The sequence below is a fragment of the Meles meles genome, chromosome 1, assembly GCF_922984935.1.
Source record: "Meles meles chromosome 1, mMelMel3.1 paternal haplotype, whole genome shotgun sequence".
In the NCBI taxonomy this organism is placed as follows: Eukaryota; Metazoa; Chordata; class Mammalia; order Carnivora; family Mustelidae; genus Meles; species Meles meles.
Genome location: NC_060066.1, coordinates 140,091,210 through 140,115,954, shown reverse-complemented (window position 1 = coordinate 140,115,954; position 24,745 = coordinate 140,091,210). Strand labels below are relative to the sequence as shown.

Here is a 24,745-nt window from a genome sequence, read left to right as displayed (position 1 = left end):
ATTAATCAATCATGAACATTGAAATTACCCAGAGCTAAAAATTTTAAAAATTCACATTCCACCTCTCTTGCCTAAATTCTTATTTAGGATGGAATCAGAACATCTATATGTTTTAAAAGGCTGTTCTCATGACTTTGATTCAGAGTTTTGTCTTGGATGTTATATTTATTGTTGGGAGCTACTGCTGAAGATACAGGATTGTCCCATTACACAGAATCCCCTTCAGAGGACAAAGGGAAGAAATTTTTCATGGTGCCCGGTACCAGGAAAAAGTGTGCTTCTTCTGGAAGATTGCTTTGCTTTTAATCTGTGGACATGACAACTCTTAGAGATAGTCACATTTCCAACTTTACATTGTTAAAAAAATCAAGAGCCAATCTGAAAATGAAATTAAGGAAACCATTTCATTCATGTTAGCATCAACAAGAACAGGTACTCAGGAATAAATTTAACAAAAGAAGTACAGAACTTATACCTCAAAAACTACAAAACATTGCTGAAAGAAGTTAAAGAAGATCTAAATGAATGGAAAAACTAAATAAAGGGTTCACAGATCTGAAGACTTAAAACTGTTAAGGTGGTTTTACTCCCTAAACTGACCTATAGATTTAGCATAATCCCTGGAAGAATTCTGCCTGACTTCTTTGCAAAAATTGACAAGTCGATTCTAAAGTTCACAGGGAACTGCAACGCATTTAATAGTGGAAACAATATAGAATATGGCAGCAATCCTAAAAAGAAAAACAAAATAGGAAGACCCACATTTCACCTTACTAGGAAAGACTGAACACTTCTCATTCATCAAGGCAAAAATAAATATACAAAAACAACAACAACAACAACAACAAGTGTACAAATAAAAACAGACAAAATATTTGGTATATATTATTTTGCTGCTACATGTTTTCACAAAGAATGATGAAAAGACTTTCCTTTAGCTTTTATTTAGTATATCCTTGCCTTCATTTAATTTGATCAGATATACCTGATTTCATGTAGAGATACATTACAAAGTGAAAAAATAAAATACAACAATATAGATAAGTAACAGAGTAATCTGCCTCTGAACTTTTTTATAAAAAAAACCTTACTGATTCACATACCCTACAATTCACCCATTTAAAGTGTGCAACAACCCACTGGTTTTTAGTGTATTCACAGATATACGCAAATATCATCATAATCAATTTCAAAACATTTTCATCACCTCGTAGAGACCTAGTACCTGTGAGGCATTATTCCTTACTCACACCACAGCCCAGAGCAACCACTAACTTAGGTTCTATCTTTATCCATTTCTGTATTCTAGATTTTCATATGAAAAAAAGTCATGTAGAATGTGGACTTTTTTAACAGGCTTCACCTAGCATAATCCTACAAGGTTCATCCAAGTTACAGCATGTAACAGTACTTCATTCCATTTTGTGGCTGGAAATATTCCACTATATGAATATACCTTATTTTCTTTATCCATTCATTCACTGATGAGTATTTGGGTTGCTTCTACCTTTTGGCTACAATGAATACTGCTGCTACAAATATCTGTATATAAGTTTTTTTGTGAACACCTGTTCTCATTTTATATATCCTAGATATATATCCAAGAGAAGAATTGCTGAATCATATGGTAACTGTGTAATCATTTGAGGTGGAACATGTTTTCCAGAGCAGCTGCACCATTTTACATTCCCACTAGCAGTGTATGAGAGTTCTGATTTCTCTGTATCCTCACTAGAGACTTATCTGTCTTTATGATTCTAGCCATGCAAGTCATATGAAGTAATATCTCATTGTGGTCTTAATTTACAATTCCCTGATAACTAGTGGCAGGGCATTTTTTTGTTTACTGGCTATTCGTGTAACTTTCTTGGAAAAATGCCTATTTAGAGGTTTTGTTCACTTTTCAGTTGAGCTATTTGTCTTTTTATTGAATTGTAGAAATTCTTTATACATTCTAGGCAGTTTCCTTTTCAGATGTATGATTTGTAAATGTCATGTGCCACTTGGAGTTGCCTTTTTACTCTTCTGATGGTATCCTTTGAAGCACAAAAGTTTTTAATTTTAATAACGTCCAATTCATGTTTTTTTCTTTTGTTGCTCAGTTCTTTTGGTTTTCTAAGAATTCCTTGTCAAATTCCAGAGTCATGAAGGTATACTTCTATGTTTCCTTCTAAGAGTTTTGTAGTTATAGTTCTTATCCTTAGGTCTTGCACTTTCACATTTGAATGTGGCTATCCAGTTGCCCAGCACCACTTGCTGAGAAGTCTGTTCTCTACCAACTGAGTAATTCTGGCATCCCTGCTAAAAACCAGCTGACCATAGTTTTATAAATTTATTTCTGGACTCTCAGGTCTGTTCTGTTTATCTATATGCCTGTCCTCATGCCAGTACCACAAGGTCTTGATAACCGTGCCTTTGTAGCAAGTTTTTAAATCATGAGTGTGAGTCTTCCTATTTTGTTTTTCTTTTTAGGATTGCTGCCATATTCTATATTGTTTCCACTATTAAATGCGTTGCAGTTCCCTGTGAACTTTAGAATCGACTTGTCAATTTTTGCAAAGAAGTCAGGCAGAATTCTTCCAGGGATTATGCTAAATCTATAGGTCAGTTTAGGGAGTAAAACCACCTTAACAGTTTTAAGTCTTCAGATCTGTGAACCCTTTATTTAGTTTTTCCATTCATTTAGATCTTCTTTAACTTCTTTCAGCAATGTTTTGTAGTTTTTGAGGTATAAGTTCTGTACTTCTTTTGTTAAATTTATTCCTGAGTACCTGTTCTTGTTGATGCTAACATGAATGAAATGGTTTCCTTAATTTCATTTTCAGATTGGCTCTTGATTTTTTTAACAATGTAAAGTTGGAAATGTGACTATCTCTAAGAGTTGTCATGTCCACAGATTAAAAGCAAAGCAATCTTCCAGAAGAAGCACACTTTTTCCTGGTACCGGGCACCATGAAAAATTTCTTCCCTTTGTCCTCTGAAGGGGATTCTGTGTAATGGGACAATCCTGTATCTTCAGCAGTAGCTCCCAACAATAAATATAACATCCAAGACAAAACTCTGAATCAAAGTCATGAGAACAGCCTTTTAAAACATATAGATGTTCTGATTCCATCCTAAATAAGGATTTAGGCAAGAGAGGTGGACAAGGGCATGTGAATTTTTTTTTTTAAATTTTATTTATTTATTTGACAGATAGAGATCACAAGTAGGCAGAGAGGCAGGCAGAGAGAGGGAGAGGAGAAAGCAGGCTCCCTGCTGAGCAGAGAGCCCGATGCGGGGCTGGATCCCAGCACCCTGGGATCATGACCCGAGCCGAAGGCAGAGGCCTTAACCCACTGAGCCACCCAGGCACCCTGGGCATGTGAATTTTTAAAGATCTGTTTGTTGTTTGTTTATTTAAGAGAGAGAGAGAGAGAGTGCAGGCTGGGCGGAGGAGCGGGGGTGGGGGTGTGGGTAGGGGGAGAAGAATCTAAGGCAGACTCTTCCCTTAGTACGGAGCCTTCATCAGGCTCTATATCAAAACCCTGAGATCCTGACCTAAGCCAAAACCAAGAATTGGAGGCTTTAACTGACTGAGCTACACCCAGCACCTCGGGACATATGCATTTTTAAAAAGTATCTTTGTGTAATTTTGATGTTCGTGACTGATTAGTACTATACTGGGTGATTCACGGGTTTAACTTCTACAGTTATAATCACCATGTAGTTCATCATATGAACATGAAAAAATTATCTAAAAGCATTGAATTCATGATGATGGTATTTATATGAATGAAGTTGCAGAAATACTGGTTAATCTCAAACTGATTTTTCTGGTGAGTTCAATTTAGATTGTGGTCAGCAGGTGAACTTGCATGTCTATACTTTATGAAGTGGAAACTAAAAAAGGGAGATTGGAAAAATGATTTTTAGTTTTGACTTTTGCTGATATCCTAGCAAAAACTGATCCTAAAAATGAGGAAGAAGAAAAGCGACGAATTGAGGCTCGGCGAGAGAAACAAAGGCGCAGAAGAGAAAAAAACAGTGAGAAATATGGAGATGGATACAGGTTTGTGCTTAGTAGAGTCTGAAAATTGGTCTCATTAAAAACAGTTTCCTAGAAAATACAAATACATCAATTGGAATGTGAAAAAATTCATGAGGGTCAAATGAAAGGTCTGATCAAAGATCTTTGGTATTTCTGTGCAGTCACTCCTTAGAAAATACAAGAAAAAAGAGTTCCATTCAGAATGGTAATCAAAAAGTAAAAAATACCTGGAAATACAGTATTCTTAAAAAGAAATACATGTCATAACACAAAGAAAAACACAAAGTCTTCTTGACCTTTGTGTACAGGGAGACATAGTGATATTCTTGGATAAGAAAACAATATTTAGAAATATAACAGATATTGTCAATCTTGATTCCAAAGAAGATTCTGTAAAAGAAGAGTATCTAGCTTTCGAGATAATTGAAACATTATAAAGTTGTAATAGTTAAAAATATGTGGTACCAGAAAAATGTTGAGTGTAGTAAAATTATTAACTTGTAAATACATGTGTTATATATAAGAATATAATATTTAATAAAGAAGAGGTTGCAAACAAAAGGGGAATTGCTTAAAAATAGGGGAAGAGGGATTGCTTGAACAACTGAACAATAAGAAGAGAAATAGTTTACATCTTCTTATACCAGTGAAGATGAAATCCAGGTGGATTAAAGAACCTACAAAATGGAGAATAACAGGAAACTAAAATAGCGTATTTATAAATAATCACTACAGAAGTTTTTTTTTTTTTTCTAGGCTTAAAAGTTATAGAATAAATTACAAAGGAAATAATGACCACATTAGTTTAAATAAAAATTTAAAACTTGAAAGCACACAGACTTGGAAAATATTAACACAGGAAATGATTAATGTGTCTAAGATAAATATCACCCAACCAGTATTTCTTTCTTTTTTCTTTTTTTCTTTTTTTTTTTTGGAGAGAGAGTGAGCAGGGGCAGAGGCAGAGCAAAAGAAAGACTCTTAAGCAGATTCCATGCTCAGCAAGGAGCCGGATGTGGGGCTGGATCTCACAACCCTGAGATCTGGACCTGAGCTGAAATCAGAATCAGATGCTTAACTGACTGAACCACCCAAGCACGCACAACCATTGTTTTTTTGTTTTTTACATAGGAAAAAAACAAGATGCTCAGTACATGATTGTCTGAAGGAACACCAGCTAGTTAATAATTTTCAGGAAAATGTTGAAACTCCCTGTAAGATAAACTGAAAATTTAAATAATAGCATGGCATTTTATTAGTGAGGAGAAAGGAAACATTGGTTTACCAACAAGGATACAGTTTAAGTACACTATTATAATTTGCTGAATACCAAATAGTATGGTTATAATTACTGGGAAGCAATTTAGCAGGTTATTTATTTATTTATTAATTTTGAGAGTTGGGGAGAAGGGAGAGGCAGAGGGAGAAGGAGGGAGAATCTTAAGCAGGCTCCATCTCACAACCCTGAGATCTGACATGAGCCTAAAACAAGAGTCTGAAGCTTAACTGACTGAGCCACCCAGGTGACCCCAATTTAGCAGTTTTTAAAAGAGTTTAATCTAAAAAGATGCCCATTATAACATTGTTTATAGTAGCTCCAAACATGAAACAAATACCAGTGATAGCAAGTGGTCAAGTATATGGAAGTTTTGACACTTCCCTTTATGGGCTCTTAGGCCATTGTTGGAAATGAAAGTTATAAAGCCTGCATTAACATGGAGAAAACGCAGGCAAAATAGAAAAAGTGATCTATACAACATGTTAAATATGCATGAAAAAGCCTAAACAAAAAATTTTTTGAAGGACAGTAATTGATATTTTTCCATCATCTTTTTCTTAAATTACTGCTTATGCTAGGAAGCTAAAGATTATAAAATGTAAAAAGTAAATTCAGTGTATTTTCTATTCAGAATATAGTTTTGCTCTTTATTTTTTTTAAGATTTTTATTTGAGATAGAGAGCAAGTTAGAGACTCTGTGTGTGCGTGCGTGTGCAAGAAGTGGGGGCAGAGGGAGAAGAAGGCTCTTCATTGAGTAAGGAACCCTACAGGGGACTCTATCCCAGGACCCTGGGATCGTGACCTGAGCTGAAGACAGTTGCTTAACCAACAGCCACCCAGGCACTCCTAGTTTTGCTCTTTGTTTATTTATTTATTTATTTTTTAAAGATTTTATTTATTTATTTGACAGAGATCACAAGCAGGCAGAGAGGCAGGCAGAGAGAGAAGTGGAAGCAGGCTCCCTGCCGAGCAGAGAGCCCAATTTGGGGCTCGATCCCAGGACCCTGAGATCATGACCTGAGCCGAAGGCAGAGGCTTTAACCCACTGAGCCACCCAGGCGCCCCTAGTTTTGCTCTTTAGAAGTTAGTTTATTTTGTGTAACATGAGGGGCATGAATTATTACACATTAGTGAATTTTCTAGATGTCTAAAACTTTGTTAGTTTAAAAGATAACATTTTTTTTTCTCAAAAGATTTTATTTATTTATTTGACAGAGATCATTAGTAGGCAGAGAGGCAGGCAGAGAAAGAAGGGGAAGCAGGCTCCCTGCTGAGCAGAGAGCCTGATTCGGGGCTCCATCCCAGGACCCTGAGATCATGACCTGAGCCGAAGGCAGAGACTTAACCCATTGAGCTACCCAGGTGCCCCAAGAAGATAACATTTTTAAGAGCAGCATCTGAAGACCTTTCTCCGGAAATATTTTTAAAATTATCTGTGTTCTTCCATATTAAATAGGATATTCTTTGTTACTACTTGGTTTTAATATATACGTTGATTTTATTTATGTAAAATGCAGTAAAAGAAAATTCACTGACAGCTGGATTCCCAGATTTTTTTGTTTGCTTAGACCGTCTTTGATTTTAGTGAGCTTGGTATTACAGTTGGCCCATAAACAGCATGGGGGTTGGGGCGCTAACCTCCATCCAGTCACATATCCATGTGTAACTTTGGATTCCTGCAAAACTGCTAATAGCCACCTTTTGACTAAAAGTCAGTAAGTTACTGATTACAAACAGTTGATTTAACACATATTTTGTATGTTACAGGCATTAGATACTCTATTACAATAAAGTAAGCTAGAGAAAAGAAAATATTAAGAAAATCCTAAGGAAGAGAAAATACATTTACAGAACTGTGCTGTAGAAAATCTGCATGCAAGGAACCTGTGCATTTCAAACCGCTGTTGTTCAAGGGTCAACTGTGCTTTTATAATCTTTGTGTCCACCTTCAATAACCTTGCCCTATGTTCTTTTGATTTGTTACTCATAATTTGTAAACAGTAGGATTAAGCTTATTAAGGATTAATTCATGAAAAGAAGTTCTAGTTTTTATTTTATTTTTATTTTTTTAAAGGTTTTATTTTTTATTTTTTGACAGAGAGAGAGAGATCACAAGTAGGCAGAGAGGCAGGCAGAGAGAAAGGGAGGGAAGCAGGCTCCTTGCTGAGCAGAGAGCCCGATGTGGGGCTTGATCCCAGGACCCTGAGATCATGACCTGAGCCAAAGGCAGAGGCTTTAACCCACTGAGCCACCCAGGTGCCCCGAAGTTCTAGTTTTTAAAAGGCAGCTAGTTTTGGTCCTTATGAGTATCTCTGCCACTGTGGATAGAATTCCTTCTTTTGACAGGGGTGGAAACAAATTGGAATGAATTCTGTTTCAGGTTTGTAGGAATCTGGAGTTGTTTTTACATTATAAGAATAATTTTTCTATTTACCCTATGAATACTTCCCCCTTTAAAAATTGTAGCTTTGGGTAGGATATATCCATGTTCATAAATGTGTGATTTGGAGAAAATGGAAGAACTGAACTTTCATTTAGCTGTTTTCTCCACAGCTCTAAATATGAATCTGAGGATGTAAGCCAAAAAATGTCAGTTCAATTAAATTGTCATTTTAGGATAAGAATCATTAAAAATAGTTTAAAATTACTTTAGTTCATCAGAACAGTTTTATTTTGAGTTAGGAGGATAAGAGATTGACAGCGAATAACTATTCTTATGATAGTTCTTTTTGGATATTTGAATGCTTTCAATAAAATAAAGAAGAAGGGAACCTGGGGGAAAGAGGACAGGGGTGTGAGAGGTATAGACAAATAGTAATATATGGAGAAGAGTGCCAGAAGAGAAGTACAAAGAAGTGTCTTACAGGAGATAACTTCTCAGTAGGAGTGCAGGAAAATCAGGGAGATGGTTGAAGAGTTGGAGGTGGTATTTGAACTGACTGAGGGAGGGTAGGATTGCAGTAGGAGCTGTTAGGCAGCCCAGACAGAGGGCATGGTTCAAGGACAAAGAAAGAAACAGGGATATTTCATTGATATTCAGGAAATGGAAAGCTGTGTAGATTGAAAATGAATCTAGTGGGGGTTGAAAAGTGTAATTTAAACAATGAAGGCATACCTAATGTGCCAGATATGTTAAAGGTATTTAGTGGGTAAAGCCAAAAAATACAGGAGAGATTAAAAACTTTCTTAAATGGTAGCTGAAAGTGTTTTGACTTTGTTTTTTGAGGCTTAAGTCCATGAAGCCGGTAAGTCTTTTGAGCAGTGAAATGCTGTTGCCTCCTTTAGGAAGTGACAGTTATTAATTGAATTATTACTGTGTGCCAGGAACTGTCCTAAGGGTTTTCTATATGTCAGTTTTTTTAATCCTCACAGTACTTCTATAAGGGTTCTTATCTCATTAAGATCAGAAAACTAAGGCCCAGAGAAGTTAAGTAATTTGCCCAACATCACACAAGAGGGCTAGGATAAACCCAGCAGTAGGCTACAGATCCCATAATCTTAACCAGGAAAATAAATATAATAGCGGTATGAAGACTTAATTGGAAAATGGAGACTGGAGACAAAGAAACCAGTTAAGAAAATTGTCATAATTCAAGGAAAAGGGAATAGTAAGAATATATAAGACGGGAACACTTTATGGGAGGAAAAGGGGAAGTTCATATTGAAGTGACTCCTGAGCTTCTAAATTTTCTGGTCCAGGCTTATCAGTCATCCTGCAGTAGTCCCTAAAGGGCAGGCTTTTGCTCATCGAAGAGCTCCAGGGGAGTGATTTACAGTTGTCCGGTATTCCACCAGGCTTTGTTGATACTACGTTGGTGGATTGCGAGCTTAAGAGTGGAACTGAAAATAAAAAATAAGTAATGAAACTTTGGAACTTGATATTTTTTGAAGTTTGCTTTGGCTTTCTAGCTAGTCTAGACTTGAAGTGGATAGCTTAGGACCAGATTAAGTAGATCCACTCATTTCCATTGTTTGTACCAAGGAGTTCCAGGGTGGGTCAGAAATGTAAAGTGGTATAATAACAGTGTTATCCAAATAGGTATTTAAAAAAATACTGATTTTTCTGACTTTAGCTAAATTTAGATTAACCATAAAATGGAATAAAGGAAATCATTTATGCTGGTAAAATTAGTTTTATTAGTATGGTCTTATGAACTCTAAGTAAAGTAATATTTAAAGAAAACTTTCTTTTTTCTTTATAGAATGGCATTCACATGTTCCTTTTGTAAATTCCGAACGTTTGAAGAAAAAGATATTGAACTACATCTGGAAAGTTCTTCACACCAGGAAACACTAGATCATATTCAGAAACAAACCAAATTTGATAAAGTAGTTATGGAGTTTTTGCATGTAAGTAGCTATTTTTAAAACGAGAAGCACTTTATCTGATACTTTAATTTTTTACTTTTTCAGTTACCCATCTCTCATTTTAAGTGTCTAAAAATTTAGTGTACTGTTTACTTAAAGAGTTCTTAAAAAAAAAGCCCAGAATTAAACGTGAATTCCTCTGTAATAGATTTTAGATTTGTAATTTGGGAGAACATTTTATGTTTTTCACATTAGTTTCTAGCAGGGGTGTCAGGAAAAGAATTCCTTTAACAACTGTTTGTTGATGCAGAATCAGCTATCATTCACTGAGAGTCTACTCTGCACCTTGTGCTGTGCTGGGTACTTTCATTCATTGTGTCGTTTGAGCCTCATCACAACTCCTTTTCATCATGAAAGATCAGTGTACACTCAGAACAGTGTAACAACTCAATCAGTTAGTTGGCAGTCCGAATTCAGAGCCAAAGAGCGGGTGTCTGTTTGGTGTCCTTTATATTATTGGTGTATGGTTACCAGTTCAATAGTTTTTGTTGAATACTTAACAAAAGGTTCTGTGCAGGGACCAAAGACACAGATACCTCCTCTGTGAACTAACAGTAGTTGGAAAGAGAATGTGCTTGTATATCCACAGATGGCACAGTTAAGTTGAAGGGTTGGGAGTGAGAGTGTAGGCAGAGGGGTTTGGAGAGGGGGAAGATCCTTGGAGCCAGGGATGCTTAAGGAAAGGACTAGAGCTAGACTGCTAATTGTACATACAGTTAATTTGGACAAAAGCATGGAATTGTTATGGGGTTAGAAATAAAATGATCATTGATTCCTCCATATCCTTTCAGAATTGTGTACCTTTAGAAACATTTCTTTCTATAATTTCATTCCTTAACTGGTTCCTAGTTATCATTTAGGACTTAAGGACTCAACTGCCTTGAGAAGACCTCTTAACTCTTCTAGCTGTCTTTGATTTCTCTTGTTCTTTATGCCTAAAATATATTTTTTTCTTTCCAAATTCTTATTTAAATTCTAGTTAATTAACATACAATGCAATATTGGTTTCAGGAGTAGAATTCAGTGATTCATCACTTATATACAACACCTAGTGCTCATCATAACAAGTGCCCTCCTTAATACACATCACCCATCTAGCCCATCCCCCACCCACCTCCTTCCATCAACCATCAGGTTGTTTGCTATCATTGAGTTTCTTGGTTTGTTTCCCTCTCCACCCCACCTCTTGTTCTATATTCATCTGTTTTGTTTCCAAATTTAATTTAATTCCACATATGAGTGAAAGAAATCCCATGGTATTTGTCTTTTCTGACTTACTTTGCTTAGCATAATAACACTCTAGCTCCATCCACATCATGGCACATGGCACAATTTCATTCTTTTTGACGGCTGAGTAATATTCCACTATAGATCTATATCTATATCTATATATATATATATGTACACACACACAGACATACACACATACCCCATCATCAGTATCCACTCATCAGTCAGTGGACATTTGGGCTCTTTCCATAGTTTGGCTATTGTTGATAGAAAATACATTTTGAAAGCAAATACCTTTTATAAGTGTCTTAGTACTTTCTTTGTATTTTATGATAGTCTTTTCAACTGAGTCGTAAGCTCCTTGAGAACAGATACTAGTTCTTTTTTTTTTTTTTAAAGATTTAATTTATTTATTTGACAGACAAAGATTACAAGTAGGCAGAGAGGCAGACAGAGAGGGGTAGAAGCAGGCTCCCTGCTGAGCAGAGAGCCCGATGTGGGGCTCGATCCCAGGACCCTGGGATCATGACCCGAGCTGTTGGCAGAGGCTTTAACCCACTGAGCCAACCAGGCGCCCCAGATACTAGTTCTTAACGTAACCAGTATTATCTTCCATAGGCTGAGTTAGTTTGATGCTAAGCATATTCTAAGTGTTCACTGAAAACTTTCTGGGTTTCTTCCTATTTTGCTTTATAGGAATGTATGGTGAATAAATTCAAGAAAACATCTATTCGTAAGCAACAGACAAATAATCAAACAGAAGTAGTTAAAATAATTGAAAAAGATGTTATGGAAGGTAAGTACTTAAACAAATTATTTTAGAAATTTACATGTGTTTTTTTATATACCATACCCTATTTCAGTATAAATGATGCCTACTAGAGTGATCAAGTACATAGTCAAATGTGGTAGCCATGAGTAGGTTATTAGAGATGAATTCCTTTGACTTCCTCTTATGCTTAAAATGTACTGTTATGTCTTTCACTTCAATTACAAGAAAAATCAGCTTTTCATCTAGGTGGAAGTGAATTCTTCCATATGTCTTCTGTCTTATTCCTTCTCATCTCTTTAAGGACATCTGCTCAAATAGTGAACTCAATTTTTTAGTCTTTCTTTTTCTGTTTCTGAAGCCCATGCTTTCATCTTTAAAAAAGAAAAAAAGTCCTCAAAGAAACAAAGGAAAAGAAAAGAAAAACAGACAATATTTCCCCTAAAACTTGCTTTTCTCCTTGAACAACCATGCTTCTTTAAGCATAGTCCACACCGATGTGTTTACTCACTGCCCATTACTACTTTTCCACAGTAGACCACTTTCTGTTACCAGTGGTCTCCTGAAACTGGTCTGATAGAGATTTCTGACACCAGCTTCAGTAGATTCTTCTGAATTATTATCTTACTTCTATAGCATTTTTGCTGGTGTTTGTTCATCTGCTTCCTCCCCTGGATTCTGTGGTATATCCCTGTCCTGATATTCTTTATCCCCTTGCTGTTGTTTACTTGTACTTTTCTTTCTCTGTGAGGCTTTTAGAAGTTGGCATTTCCCACTGCTCTTCCTTAGTTCCATTATCTTCTTTTTTGTATTCCTTCCTCATGATTCATCTATTTGCAGAGCTTAAATTAACCCATCTCTGTTGGTTACTGATACATTATATGCCTAGCACAGGTTTCTCTCTGAACCCGAGTCCTGGACATCCAACTGCCTACTGACTTTTCTCTTTAGTGGTCTCGCAAAATCTGTGTATCAAAAAATTTGTGTACTCTTTGAGCATCCTCCACCCCATAAAAAAAACAAAACGAAAACCCTGTTGACCTTTTATTTACTTTGGAAGTTGGCCTCATCATCAGAGCCAGAAGTACGTAGTCCTATGTAATTTTACTTTACTATATCTATAACATTGTATCTTATCACTTCTGTCTTTTTTTTTTTTTTTTTTAAGATTTTATTTATTTATTTGACAGAGATCACCAGTAGGCAGAGAGAGAAAGGGGAAGCAGGCTCCCCACTGAGCAGAGAGCCCAATGCAGGGCTCAATCCCATGACCCTGAGATCATGACCTGAGATGAAGTCAGTGGCTTGAACCGACTGAGCCACCCAGGCTCGCCTTATCACTTCTGTCTTTTAAATATCTTCTAGGTCTGCTTCTTTACCTCTTTAAATATTACATTTGTTCAAATCCCCATCTGTTCTCTTGGCAATTATTATTTTCTTTCTTATCTCTAATTCTGCAAGACTTATATTACTTCAAGAATTTTAGCTGGTTCCCCATCCTCTACAGGATAAATTTCAAATTCCTATGTCTGGCATGCAAAGATCTCCAGGGTGTTTTTTCTTTATTCTCAGTGCCCCAGCCATACTGAATTACTAGGGATTCCTGTAAAGTGCCATATTCTCTCACACTTTTTCCTTCCATATATTTATACCTTTATCTATAATAAATTTGTTTCTTGTGAATCCAGTCTTGACATTTTTTTTTCCTATCCCTATCCACCCACATTTATTACGGTAATTTTTTTCTTAGTACAAAATCAACATGTCTTTTATATAATATATTTTGGGGATGGACTTCTAGGCCTCAGAACATGATTATATAACATGATTAGGAAATACAATGTTATTATACTTTATAATTTTATCTATTATCCAGATTTTTAATCTGTATATGCAGATTTGTGAGATGTGATAGGAAAAACTTAATCTACATACTTTGATTCTTTTTTGAGAAGAAGGGCTTATAAATAACCGTGGAAACAATAAAAACTTGTTTTGTTGGAAATAAGAATATGTAAATCATTACTTTTCTTATTTATAACTGGCTTTCTTTTGTAGGTGTTACTGCAGATGATCACATGATGAAAGTAGAGACTGTTCACTGCAGTGCGTGCAGTGTGTATATCCCTGCTTTACACAGCTCAGTGCAGCAGCACTTAAAATCTCCTGATCATATCAAAGGGAAGCAGGTATCGATCTTAATGAAGTCATTGAATTATTTGTTAATCCTTTATTGTCCTTTAAAGGCCATTGTTTCACACCTACCTGCTTCCATACAGCCCTATTAATCTCCTGTGTAAAAAAAAAACTATGAAGATAACCTAGAGGGTCTTTGTAGCATAGTAGTTAAGCCTGGTGGTTAAGCTTGAGCTCTGGAGCAAGAATTCCTGGGTTTGAATTCTGGTTCAGTATATAATATGTGGTAAGCAAGTAAATTAACTTCTCTTTGCCTAAGCTGCTTTATCTGTAAAATGGGGATGGAAAGTCATTCTATTCTTACATAACTGTTTAAAGATTAAGTTGGTTAAAGTATAAAAAGCACTTAAAATGGTGCCTGACTGGTATAAGCATTACGTAGTATAAGCTTACATAGTGTAATCCTTCAGGAAATCATAGCTGTTGAATTGTTCTTTTCATGAACTCTTTTTAAAGTTGGTACAAAACAGTTTTATGAGGACAAAGAGAGGGAGAGAGCGTGTGTGTGTGTGTATGTTTTAGATCAAAAAAGAAAGGAAAGATTTGATTATAACATACATTTTTCTGATTGCTGGGAGAAATAAACTAGTATCAGTTGTTATCTATTGTTACATTTCTGAGTAAATTTATTCAAATTCTAGGAAAAATGCACTGTTTTTCTTTTTGATTGGCATATTTCTGCTTTTATATTCGTTGATTTTATTTAGTCTAGTTTATTTCAAATAAGTAGTGTTTATAGTATGGGAAACAAGCTCGTTTGAGAAGCAAATTTAAAAATTCAAATATTAAAGACTTAAGTTTTATTTATTTTTTAAGATTTATTTATTTATTTTAGAGAAAGAGCAAGTGTGTGCCTGTGCACACCAACGTACAAGCAAGCAGTGGGGAGGAGCAGGTAAAGAGAGTCCTGAAGCAGACACTCTGCTGAGTGTGGAGCCCAACCCTGAGCTCAATCCCAGGACTCCGAGATCATGACCTCAGCCAAAATCAGGAGTTGGCCATTTAACAGACTGAGCCATCCAGGCGCCCCTAAAGACTTAAGGTTTAAATAGAACATACCTGAGTCTTAAATTCATATTTTGTATTGATGTGATCCTCATTTAACTCAGACTTCATCAGCCACTTTGAGCACATAAAATCTTTTAAAAATCTTTGTACTTTTCTCTTTTGATATTCCCTTGACACCTTTTTGGCAACTGGACAATCCATATCATTACCTTTCCTCCTTTATATAATATAGTCTTACGTTAACTACAGTCCAGAGGAAGACTAATTACTCTAGCAGTATGAAAAATTATTCTTTTTTAATGGCATGAAAATTAGTAGTTGGCAGAATTGGGGCGGGGGGATGTGCATATGGAGTAGAAAGGAGAGAAAGCAGCTATTTAGTAGATTTGGATGTATCATATTTGGTGACTGGATGTTTTTTAATGAGTCTGATTGGCTTACTGAATCGTCATTGTTTTAATCCACGGATGATTTAGATTGTATCCCAGTAGCTGTTGTTGCTTTATAGCTTAATTTACCAGGAAGTAAATCATTTAAATCTAAGAATTTGAGCATACAATGTTGTTTTAATTATATAAATATTTTCATGGTATGGTTTTCAAGTACATCAGTGTGTTCTATTTCTCACAGGCTTATAAGGAGCAAATAAAAAGAGAAAGTGTCTTGACTGCTACAAGCATTTTAAATAATCCAATAGTGAAGGCGCGATATGAACGTTTTGTTAAGGTAAGATTTTAGGGCAAAACCTTTTTAGGTTATATCATAGTATCTTTATAATTAAATAGTGGCATAGTAACTATGATGTCTATATATAGTGCACCATTAGGAAGAATTTTACTTAGTATCTTGCACATAGTAAAACATCTTTTTTCCTAATTGTTGGGATTTGTTGGGTGAGGGAACAAACAATAAGCCATTCCTCTCTTATCCTTTTCTCACTCTGGATCATTTGAGAGAAACGCAGGAGTCTGATTGAAGATCAGAATGTCAGCTTTATTCTTGATTTTTATTTATTTATTATTCTATTTTATTTAAAAATATATATATATATTTTTTTGAGGTAGAGAGCGAGAGAGAGAGATCACCCTTGGGGGGGGCAGATGGAAAGGGAGAAGCAGACTCCCTACTGAGCAGGGAGCCTGACAAGGGCCCCAATCTCAGGACCTCGGGTTCATGATCTGAGCAGAAGGCAGATGCTTAACTGACTGAGCCACCCAGTTGCCCCTATTCTTGATTTTTATAGAAAGGACGACTTGGGGGATATGACAAGTGTATAGTTACTGTGGACCTTTGTATTTCACTTCTTCTTTTTTTTTTTTTTAAGTTTGCATTAATCCCAATTAGTTTACATACAGTGTTATATTAGTTTCACGTGTACAATACAGTGATTCAGCACTTCTGTACAATACCCAGTGCTCATCACAACAAGTGGCCTCCTTCATCCCCATCACCTATTTCCCCCATCGCCCCTGCCTACCACCCCTCCGGTAACCATCAGTTTGTTCTCTATAGTTAAAAGTCCATTTCTTTCTTTTTTTTAAATTTTAATTATAATTTTTAAAAAATTTATTTATTAACATAAAATGCACTGTTTGCTTCAGGGGTACAGATCTATGATTTATCAGTCTTACACAGTTCACAGCACTCACCATAGTTGTATTTCACTTCTAAGTTAGATAAACTTACCTCACCTTGACTTCTGTTACTGGTTTAGCTAGATAGCAATAAGCTTACCCTAGTTTACCACATGGCCTACAATAGACTAGAGTGTACCTTTTCTGTTGCTGGGAGGACCCAAAAGAGGGGACCCAGAAAGGACTAATTTGTACATGCCCAGTTTCTTCTTCCAAGCATACTAATTGGGTAAGTTGTTGTTCTTGCTTGGATGGGAAAGTGGGAGGTCAGATATGCTGCTTCAGAAAAAGCTCTCTCGTGGAATTAGGAGCCCAGAAGAACAGCTTTGCCCTGAATGTTAGTAAATGCAGATGTGAACAATTAGGTACACCTGGCACACTGCTAGCCATATGTTATTGTTGTACTCTTTACATAAAATTCTTTACGTATTATATATACTTAACTGTGCAAATAAGAATTTACTGTTATTCAAGAAATTAACAGAAATATATTTTAGAGGTTAGCTTTTGAGTCTTTGTAAAATAATGCTCATTTAAAATCATCCTACACTGAAGAAAGCTATTATGTTGAAAATTTGTTAAGTCTGTTATTTACATTTGTAACTAAATCTTGATTTTATGCATTAGAGAAATATTATTTATTTTGGCTGTTGTAGTGATTAACAGGTACTCTGTGAAGAAGCCTGATCTATCTGTCTATCTATCTATATTTATATATTTTTTTTAATGACCATTAACTTACACCTCAACCAAGTGATTTACAAGCTGGATAAATCTCAGTTCTTTCAGCTTGTTCCTGAGGGTCCCATTTTCTGATTTGTCATATTTGTCACTTTTACTACATTCTTGGCACCATTTTTAAAAGGTGAATGCAGAAATTGTAACAGAGTAATGCAGTCCAACAGCAACAACAAAAAAATAGTGACTGCAGGCCTAATTGCAATTCAGTTTTTTGGGAGATATGGCATCAAAAAGGTAAGAGCATCATTGCTAAATGAGGAAAAATTTTTATCCTTGCTATATCACAAACTTTTGAGAAGTTAATAATGGTTTCTATTAATGTATGAAAGTAATATTTAATGAATGAAGAATACAAATTTGAGTTGCTATGTAGACTTTTCAAGCTACACTTGAGAGTCACTTCATTGAATGAGAGACATCACTGGTGGGGAGTGTCTTGCTGATGTGCATATTGTGGAGAAAATACTTGAACTGAGGAGATCTCTTCTAGAATTTTTTTACTATGAATGGGATCCATGGACCAGCAATATTGGCATCTCCTGGGAGTTCATTAGAAATGAAGTTTCATTTGAACAAGATCCCATTTGATTTATAGACATGTTAAAATTCAAGAAGCACTGGTGTTACATTACTCAGTGATATCCCTTTGTTCAGTTTTCCTAATCTGCTCTGTTCCCTGCTGTTATTTCCCAGAACATCCTCTGCCCATGGTCAGCTCTGGTCATCGCTTAAAATTCTTTCACCTTTAAGTGCTCAGTCTGACAGAATTATCTTTTTTAATCTTTGCCCCATGAAAATAATCAGTTCATCAATTTCCCCTATTTTTCCCAACTGTATCACCTTGTTTTACCCTCACATCCTGGCCTTGATACTCATGATCAGTCCTTATAACAGTGCAGTACTGCCATTCTAAAATTCCTCACTTACTTGTTCTGCCACTTAACAGTTCCCAGCACTGTGCCATCTAGGGTTAGCTTTTTAATTTTTTTTTTTAAAGATTTTATTTACTTGAGAGAGAGAGCACAAGTCGGGGGTGGGGGTGGGGTAGAGGCAGAAGAAGTAGACTCCCCACTGAGCAGGGAGCCTGATGCAGGGGCTCAGTTCAGGATCTGGAGATGGTAACCTGAGCCTAAGGCAGACACTTAAACCGACTAAGCCACTCAGGCACCTTTATGGTTAGCTTTATTAACTGTCTTGCTACAAATGTTATGGAATTACCGTGACTGTGCTAGATTTTCATTGCAGTTCACAGTAATTTTGCCTATTACCAATCAATGTAATGTACTTCCTACAGTGGCTATTTCAAAGCTTTTCCACTCTTAACATATCTAGATTTCATTCTTTTGCCCTTTACTTCCTATGTTCTTATCACTTTTCTTGCTTTAGGGAGATTGAGACCACTAGATGTGAACTATAAGTTTTCTCCTTCCTGCGTTAGATTTATGTAACTTACTCTCACTTTTATTGTTATCTGTGAAGAAAGATAACCCCTTTTTGCCCTTCACCTGTATTATTGTTCATCAGTTTTCTCTCTCCGTACTTGTATCTTACTTGTGCCCTGTTTATTATTTTATTCTTCTACAAACAGACATGCTTACAAGTTCCCTAAACTAAAAATGACTTGACTTTTCCTATCTTCCCCCTTCCCATCTTATCTTTTCTCTTATCACCATACTTAGAAGGGCACTAAGTTGTGCTTTGTGTTGTGCTCTTTGCTTCTACTCTTTAACCTGGTGGTTCTCAATTAGAGATATGTAATTAGAATTCCTTGTGAGGCTGAAATCAAGCAAAAAACTGCCTTGGCCCTCTTTAAAACCTTCTGAATTAGAGTTTCCCAAACTTCTCTGATTAATACCTCGTGAAATGCTTCTTAAGTGTGCAGGTTACCAGATCTCGCCCCTGGAACATTTTCATTCAAGAGGTCTGAAATTGATTTGGGAACTTCTGTTTTTAGCAAGAGTTCTAGTACTTGACTAAGTTAAAGTCTCAGTGTGTGGGACTTGGGTCTGTGGATTTTGAAAGCCTAGAGGAAATTCTGATTCATTCTTGGGCAGTCATTGCTGTCCAGCTTCCACTTACATCATACTTTTGGAACTGCTCCGAGATAACTGGTGACTTAATTTTCAAATAAATTTTTTTAACATTTTTGATTTACTATTTTAAACATATAAAGGTTAAGGGGATAGTGTAATAAATCCCTCATTCAACTTTAATAATTTTCAACTCTAGTGACCTTTTTCAGTTCTTTTCTAATATTACCTGTTTTTATCATTTGATACTGTTAATCTGTCACTTATTCTTGAAACTTTGTTTTGCCGGATAATGTTTTACTATCTTGAGTTTCCTCCTGCACTGAGTATTTTTTTTTTCATAACTTCTGTCCCTACGTATAGATGTTTTCAGTGGGTTTTTATCATTAGCCCTTTTATTCTACTTATTTCCCTGACCTCACTATTCACTTTGCAAACAATTCGCAAGTCTTATTTCGAACTCTCATCTCTTTCGAGTTGTGAATTTAAAGCTGCCTCTTAGATATTTAGACATCTTAAATTCTAATTATATATAGCATACATCTGCTTCTTCCACTTTCCCCATCCTAATTTACATATTCTTTAATGGTGCTGCTACATCTTTTACACTTCCTCTCCTGGATTAGTAGAGTAACCCGCTCATTAGTATTTTTTCGCTTACGATTTCAGTTCATTCTGTGCCTTCCCACCTGATGGGTCTTGAAGTATAGCACCAGGCTTATACTTTGCTATTTAATAACCTTCATTGCAATTTATTTCTTACCATATTAATATAGCCTTCTGATACGGTCTAGTTTATGAGACTTAATCCAGACACATAATTCAAGTATTTATATAAATTAAAATAATAAGGTTGTATCTGTGAGTGTAGTGAATTATAGATTTTTAAAAAGATTTTATTTATTTATTTGAGAGACAGCACAAGCAGAGGGAGAGGAAGAAGCACACTCCCCACTGAGCAGGGTGCCTGTTGCGGGGCTCGATCCCACGACACAGAGATCATGACCTGAGCCAAAGGCAAACACTTAACTGACTGAGCCACCCAGGTGCCCGTAGTGAATTAGATTTATCTACTTTTTTAATGTAAAAGTAAGGTATATCTAGTAGGTACCTGGTTTTCATTCATTTGAATTTTTAAAGAGACTTGATTTTCATTTGAGTGTTTTGAAGAGATCTTTCCACCATAGTACATTGAATCCTGGTGTAATTTAGTAGAACATATCTTCACTTTATTTACTTTATTTCTACCAAAACTCACGTATTTGCTTTCATCATATGTATATGTGTGTGTGTGTGTATGTGTATATATATATATATTCCTAACTAAAGTTCTAAAATCATATATATATATGATCTTAGATTTAGATTTTATATATATAATATATATATTTAGATTTAGATTATATATATATGGTTTTACATATATATAATCATATATAGATATATGATTTTAGAAATTCAGTTAGGAAAATGTGGCCTTTAAGCATTCTAGTTTATGGAATGTAAGGTAGTGACTTTAGTAATTTATATGCCCACATTGGTATGAAATAGGTACTGAACAAAATATCTAGTGGATTTGTCATGAGTTAAAATAAAAAGCTTCAAATTATATTTATTTTTAATGTTATAGCAAATAACAATTTCGCTGATAACAAAAATGAATATACTGATTTTAAAAGCTATTTTCCTCATGCTTTTTAGGGTGAGAATCCTTTTGAAATTCAAGATCATTCTCAAGATCAACAAATAGAAGGAGATGAGGAAGAGGAAGAAAAGATTGATGAACCTATTGAAGAAGAGGAGGAAGAGGAGGAAGAAGAGGAGGAAGGGGGGGAAGTAGAGGAAGTAGAAGAAGTGGAGGAAGCAGAGGAAGTGGGAGAAGGAGGAGGAGTAGAGGGAGTGGGAGACACAGAGGAAGCTGGGGATATAGAGGGCGTGGGGGAGGGAGAGGCAGTGGGGGAGAGAGAGGCAGTGGGGGAAGGAGAGGCAGTGGGGGAAGGAGAGGCAGTGGGGGAAGAAAGAAAGGAAGAGCCTGTTGACTTCCCTGTTGACCAACCTGAAGAAAATTAAATATAAGGTATTAGTCAAATCTAAAAGAAGCTTTAAATTTCTCTCCTAATATGAAAAAGGGTAAGAATTTTAATAGTTTAAAATATGAGAATTAACACCCATGTTGCATGCATTCCACACATTCAGATTTGTTTTATATAATTTCTAAATGTTTGGCATTTGTTTAATAAGATGAAGGTAAGACTATTTTAGTTTAGTTTTTATAGCTATCAAACTTAGATTAGATAAATTGTTTGTATAATTTTTAAGCTTAATTTTTATTACTTTATTGGTGTTAAGGATAACAGATGTGTATTGTTAGTATATCTACTCTAATCATTTGAACTTAAATGCTGCTGTTGGGAGTATATATTCAAGTGTGCATTAATGTTTTGAATACTTACCCTAGAAGAGATAAATTGGGCAAGTATTTTGTGCTCTGACTGTGTATTTTTTTACGGCATTGGACATTGAATAGTAATTTGCGTTAATATACGCTTAAAGGCTTTTTGTGACCATGTTTCCCTTTGTAGCAATAAAACGATTTTTACAAAAACACTTTCCCTGGATTAGCAATTTTAAATGAAACAATTCATCAATTAAATGAGTATTTAAAATGAGGTTTTTGCCTTAATGTAGGCATTTAGCTCATAGATACATCAAGATGACTGAGAAGAGTTGAATTAAAATTTACTTCAAGCATTTTTTAAAAGTACTACTAAAATTTTTTTAACCTATTTCAAGTTGAGGTCAGTCTATAACTGACTTGTTTATACTTATTTCAATTCCTTCCTTTTCTTTGTGCCTATGTCAGATCTTGCAATCTTGAAAATACATTTGGTTACAAATAATTTTTTATAGTTGTGTTAGTTCTTTTGTCATGTCTGTTTTTAGCCGAAGAACAATTAAGCAAACTATCACTTTTCTAAAAAAGTATTTCTCTCTTGAATTTTTTTTTTTAACTTTTTGTAATTTGTAGGCTTACATACTGAAAAAGAGAAGATGAGACTGACAGTCTATTTTCAAATGAACCATGACCATCTATGTCACTAAAAAGTAGTGCTCTTATTTCTTTGAATCTTCACTCTGGCCTCTTTTGAGAGGGGGACTCTCAGTGAAATAAATTAGCTCCTCCAAATTTTGAAGCATTGAATGGATGAGTATATGGGAATATTAAGTAATTCTAAAGCATTAAGTTCATGAATGTATAGGCATTTGTAGAATTTCACAGGTAATTTCTCTTTTTGCATACAACAAAGCTTTTAAAAATACATTTTGGGGGGCGCCTGGATGGCTCAGTGGGTTAAATCCTCTGCCTTCAGCTCCAATCATGATGCCAGGGTCCTGGGATCGAGCCTCACATCAGACTCTCTGCTCAGCAGGGAGCCTGCTTCCTCCTCTCTCTTTCTGCCTACTTGTAATCTCTGTCTGTCAAATAAATAAATAAAGTCTTTTAAAAAAATAAAAATAAAAATATATTTTGGGGGGCCAATATAGGTTCATGTTGTGGGCTAGATTTGCTTATCTTTAAGCTTTAAATCCTTTGTATCCACTTATAGGAATTTAGAGCCAAATAAGAGAAAGTTAGTTGAAGACTGGAGAAATTTGGATCCTAGCTAAGAGTCTTATTTACTTAAATCGGATTTAGAAAGCCTTTGTGCTCAGGAGTTAAAATTTTAAGGATAATAGGACTTGATCGATGGTCTTGTTTCTTATTTATTTAGTTTCTCCTTTTTAAAAAAATATTTGTGGTTCGCCTCCCCTCCCCAATGTCCATAGCCCGCTCCCCCTCTCCCAATCCAAATAAAATGGAAAAAAAAAAAAATAAATAAAATAAAAAAAAAATATATTTGTGTAAGTGTAAGGTAAAAGGAGAACAGAACCCTTTGGATTATAATTAGTGGGTTCTTTTGGTACTAAGTAGGGTGTTTTTTTAAAAAAAATATCCTTAGTAATTTGAAATTTGAAACTTTGGAATGAATCCTGTAATAAAAATATGTATAACAAAACTTCTAAGTAAACACTTTGTTTATTTATTTAATTTTTAGAAAGATTTTAAGTAGTCTCTATACCTAGCATGGGGCTCGAACTCAAAATTGCCAGATCAAGAGTCTCACCCCTCACTGAGTAAGCCAGCGATGTGCTCCATAAATGTTTTAGAATAAGAGATAAAGAACATCTAAGTAGTAATTTTTGTGGGAAACATGTAAAAACGTTTATTCAGATTAGCTCATTTGCAAGGTATTATTATTAATAAAGTGCATTTTGTTATACTTCAGAAATTCAAATTTATATATATCCTATTATTATCTATAAATTAGATAATTTATAGATAGGCAGTTTAATTTGCAGGCAGATTAATTTTTGTGGTCCTTAGAGTTTATATTTTCAGTATTTTCATGATAAGAATTTATGTGATATCTTTAATAACTTTTCAACTTCTGGAATCCAACTATTACTTGTTTATTAAAAACCTAAATGTGGTGACGCCTGGGTGGCTCAGTTGGTTGAGCCTTCGGCTCGGGTCATGATCCCATAGTCCTGGGATTGAGTCCCACATCAGCCTCCTTGCTCTGCAGGGAGCCTGCTTCTCTCTCAGCCTCTGCCTGCCACTCTGCCTGCTTGTGAGTGCATGTGCTCTCTTTCTCTCTTTTTCCCCTCCCTGACAAATAAATAAATAAATAAAACCTTAAAAAAAATCTAAATGTGTAGTTATAATAACCAAAGAAATTTATTTACAACTTGCACAGTTATTTAAGCCAGATGCCTAGGGACCATCCTACATTTTCCCCTTTTTATCACCTCCCACCTCCAGTCTTTCAGAAAGTCTGTGTTTTCTTTCTTTCTGTTTTTTTAAGATTTTATTTATTTGACAGACAGAGATTATAAGTAGGCAGAGAGGCAGGCAGAGAGAGAGAGAGGAGGAAACAGGCTCCCTGCTAATTGTTTAAAGACTATGTTTGAGGTAGGGGTTATAAGAGATGGCCTTCTTGGAGACCAAGAATGTAGAAGGTAACAACTATAAGCAGCTTAGTTATTAGATGAATAAACATTATGAATCTGGGGAGAGGTCCAAATCAAAGTGATATACTGTATTAAAGATATCTTACGAAGTTCTATTAAAGTTACGAAACTATACAATGATAAACATTTTCAGTAATAAAAATAAATTCATAACTACACTGGAAGATACCAAGGTTGCTGTGAAGCATTGCTAGAAGGTAGAAAACAGAGAACCAGATCTTGGTGAAACAGAGCCACCGTCCACATAGAAAAGTTAAGGAAGTACCTCCATTTTCTTTTTATTTATTTATTTATATATTTATTTGAGAGTGAGACCAGAGTAGGGGAGAGCAAAGGGAGAGGGAGAGAGAGAACTTGGGCATGGAGCCTGACACGGGGCTGGGATCT

The 24,745-nt window shown here is 35.4% G+C and overlaps 1 protein-coding gene across 3 annotated transcripts in view; it reads left to right on the top strand.

The window, feature by feature from the left end:
- The window catches only part of ZNF326 (zinc finger protein 326), a 37,769-nt gene extending 15,877 nt beyond the window's left edge, over positions 1–21,892 (top strand). For 2 of the 3 annotated variants that reach the window (XM_046011676.1, XM_046011687.1), the window contains 6 exons: positions 3,940–4,051; positions 9,512–9,659; positions 11,604–11,703; positions 13,735–13,865; positions 15,511–15,606; positions 20,987–21,892. In XM_046011676.1, the coding sequence (XP_045867632.1) occupies positions 3,940–4,051; positions 9,512–9,659; positions 11,604–11,703; positions 13,735–13,865; positions 15,511–15,606; positions 20,987–21,355 (956 nt within the window). In that variant the 3' untranslated portion in view covers positions 21,356–21,892. Of the gene's footprint in view, positions 1–3,915; positions 4,052–9,511; positions 9,660–11,603; positions 11,704–13,734; positions 13,866–15,510; positions 15,607–20,986 lie in introns of all 3 variants that reach the window. The other variant, XM_046011666.1, reaches the window with a different exon arrangement.
- Positions 21,893–24,745: the final 2,853 nt, after the last annotated feature.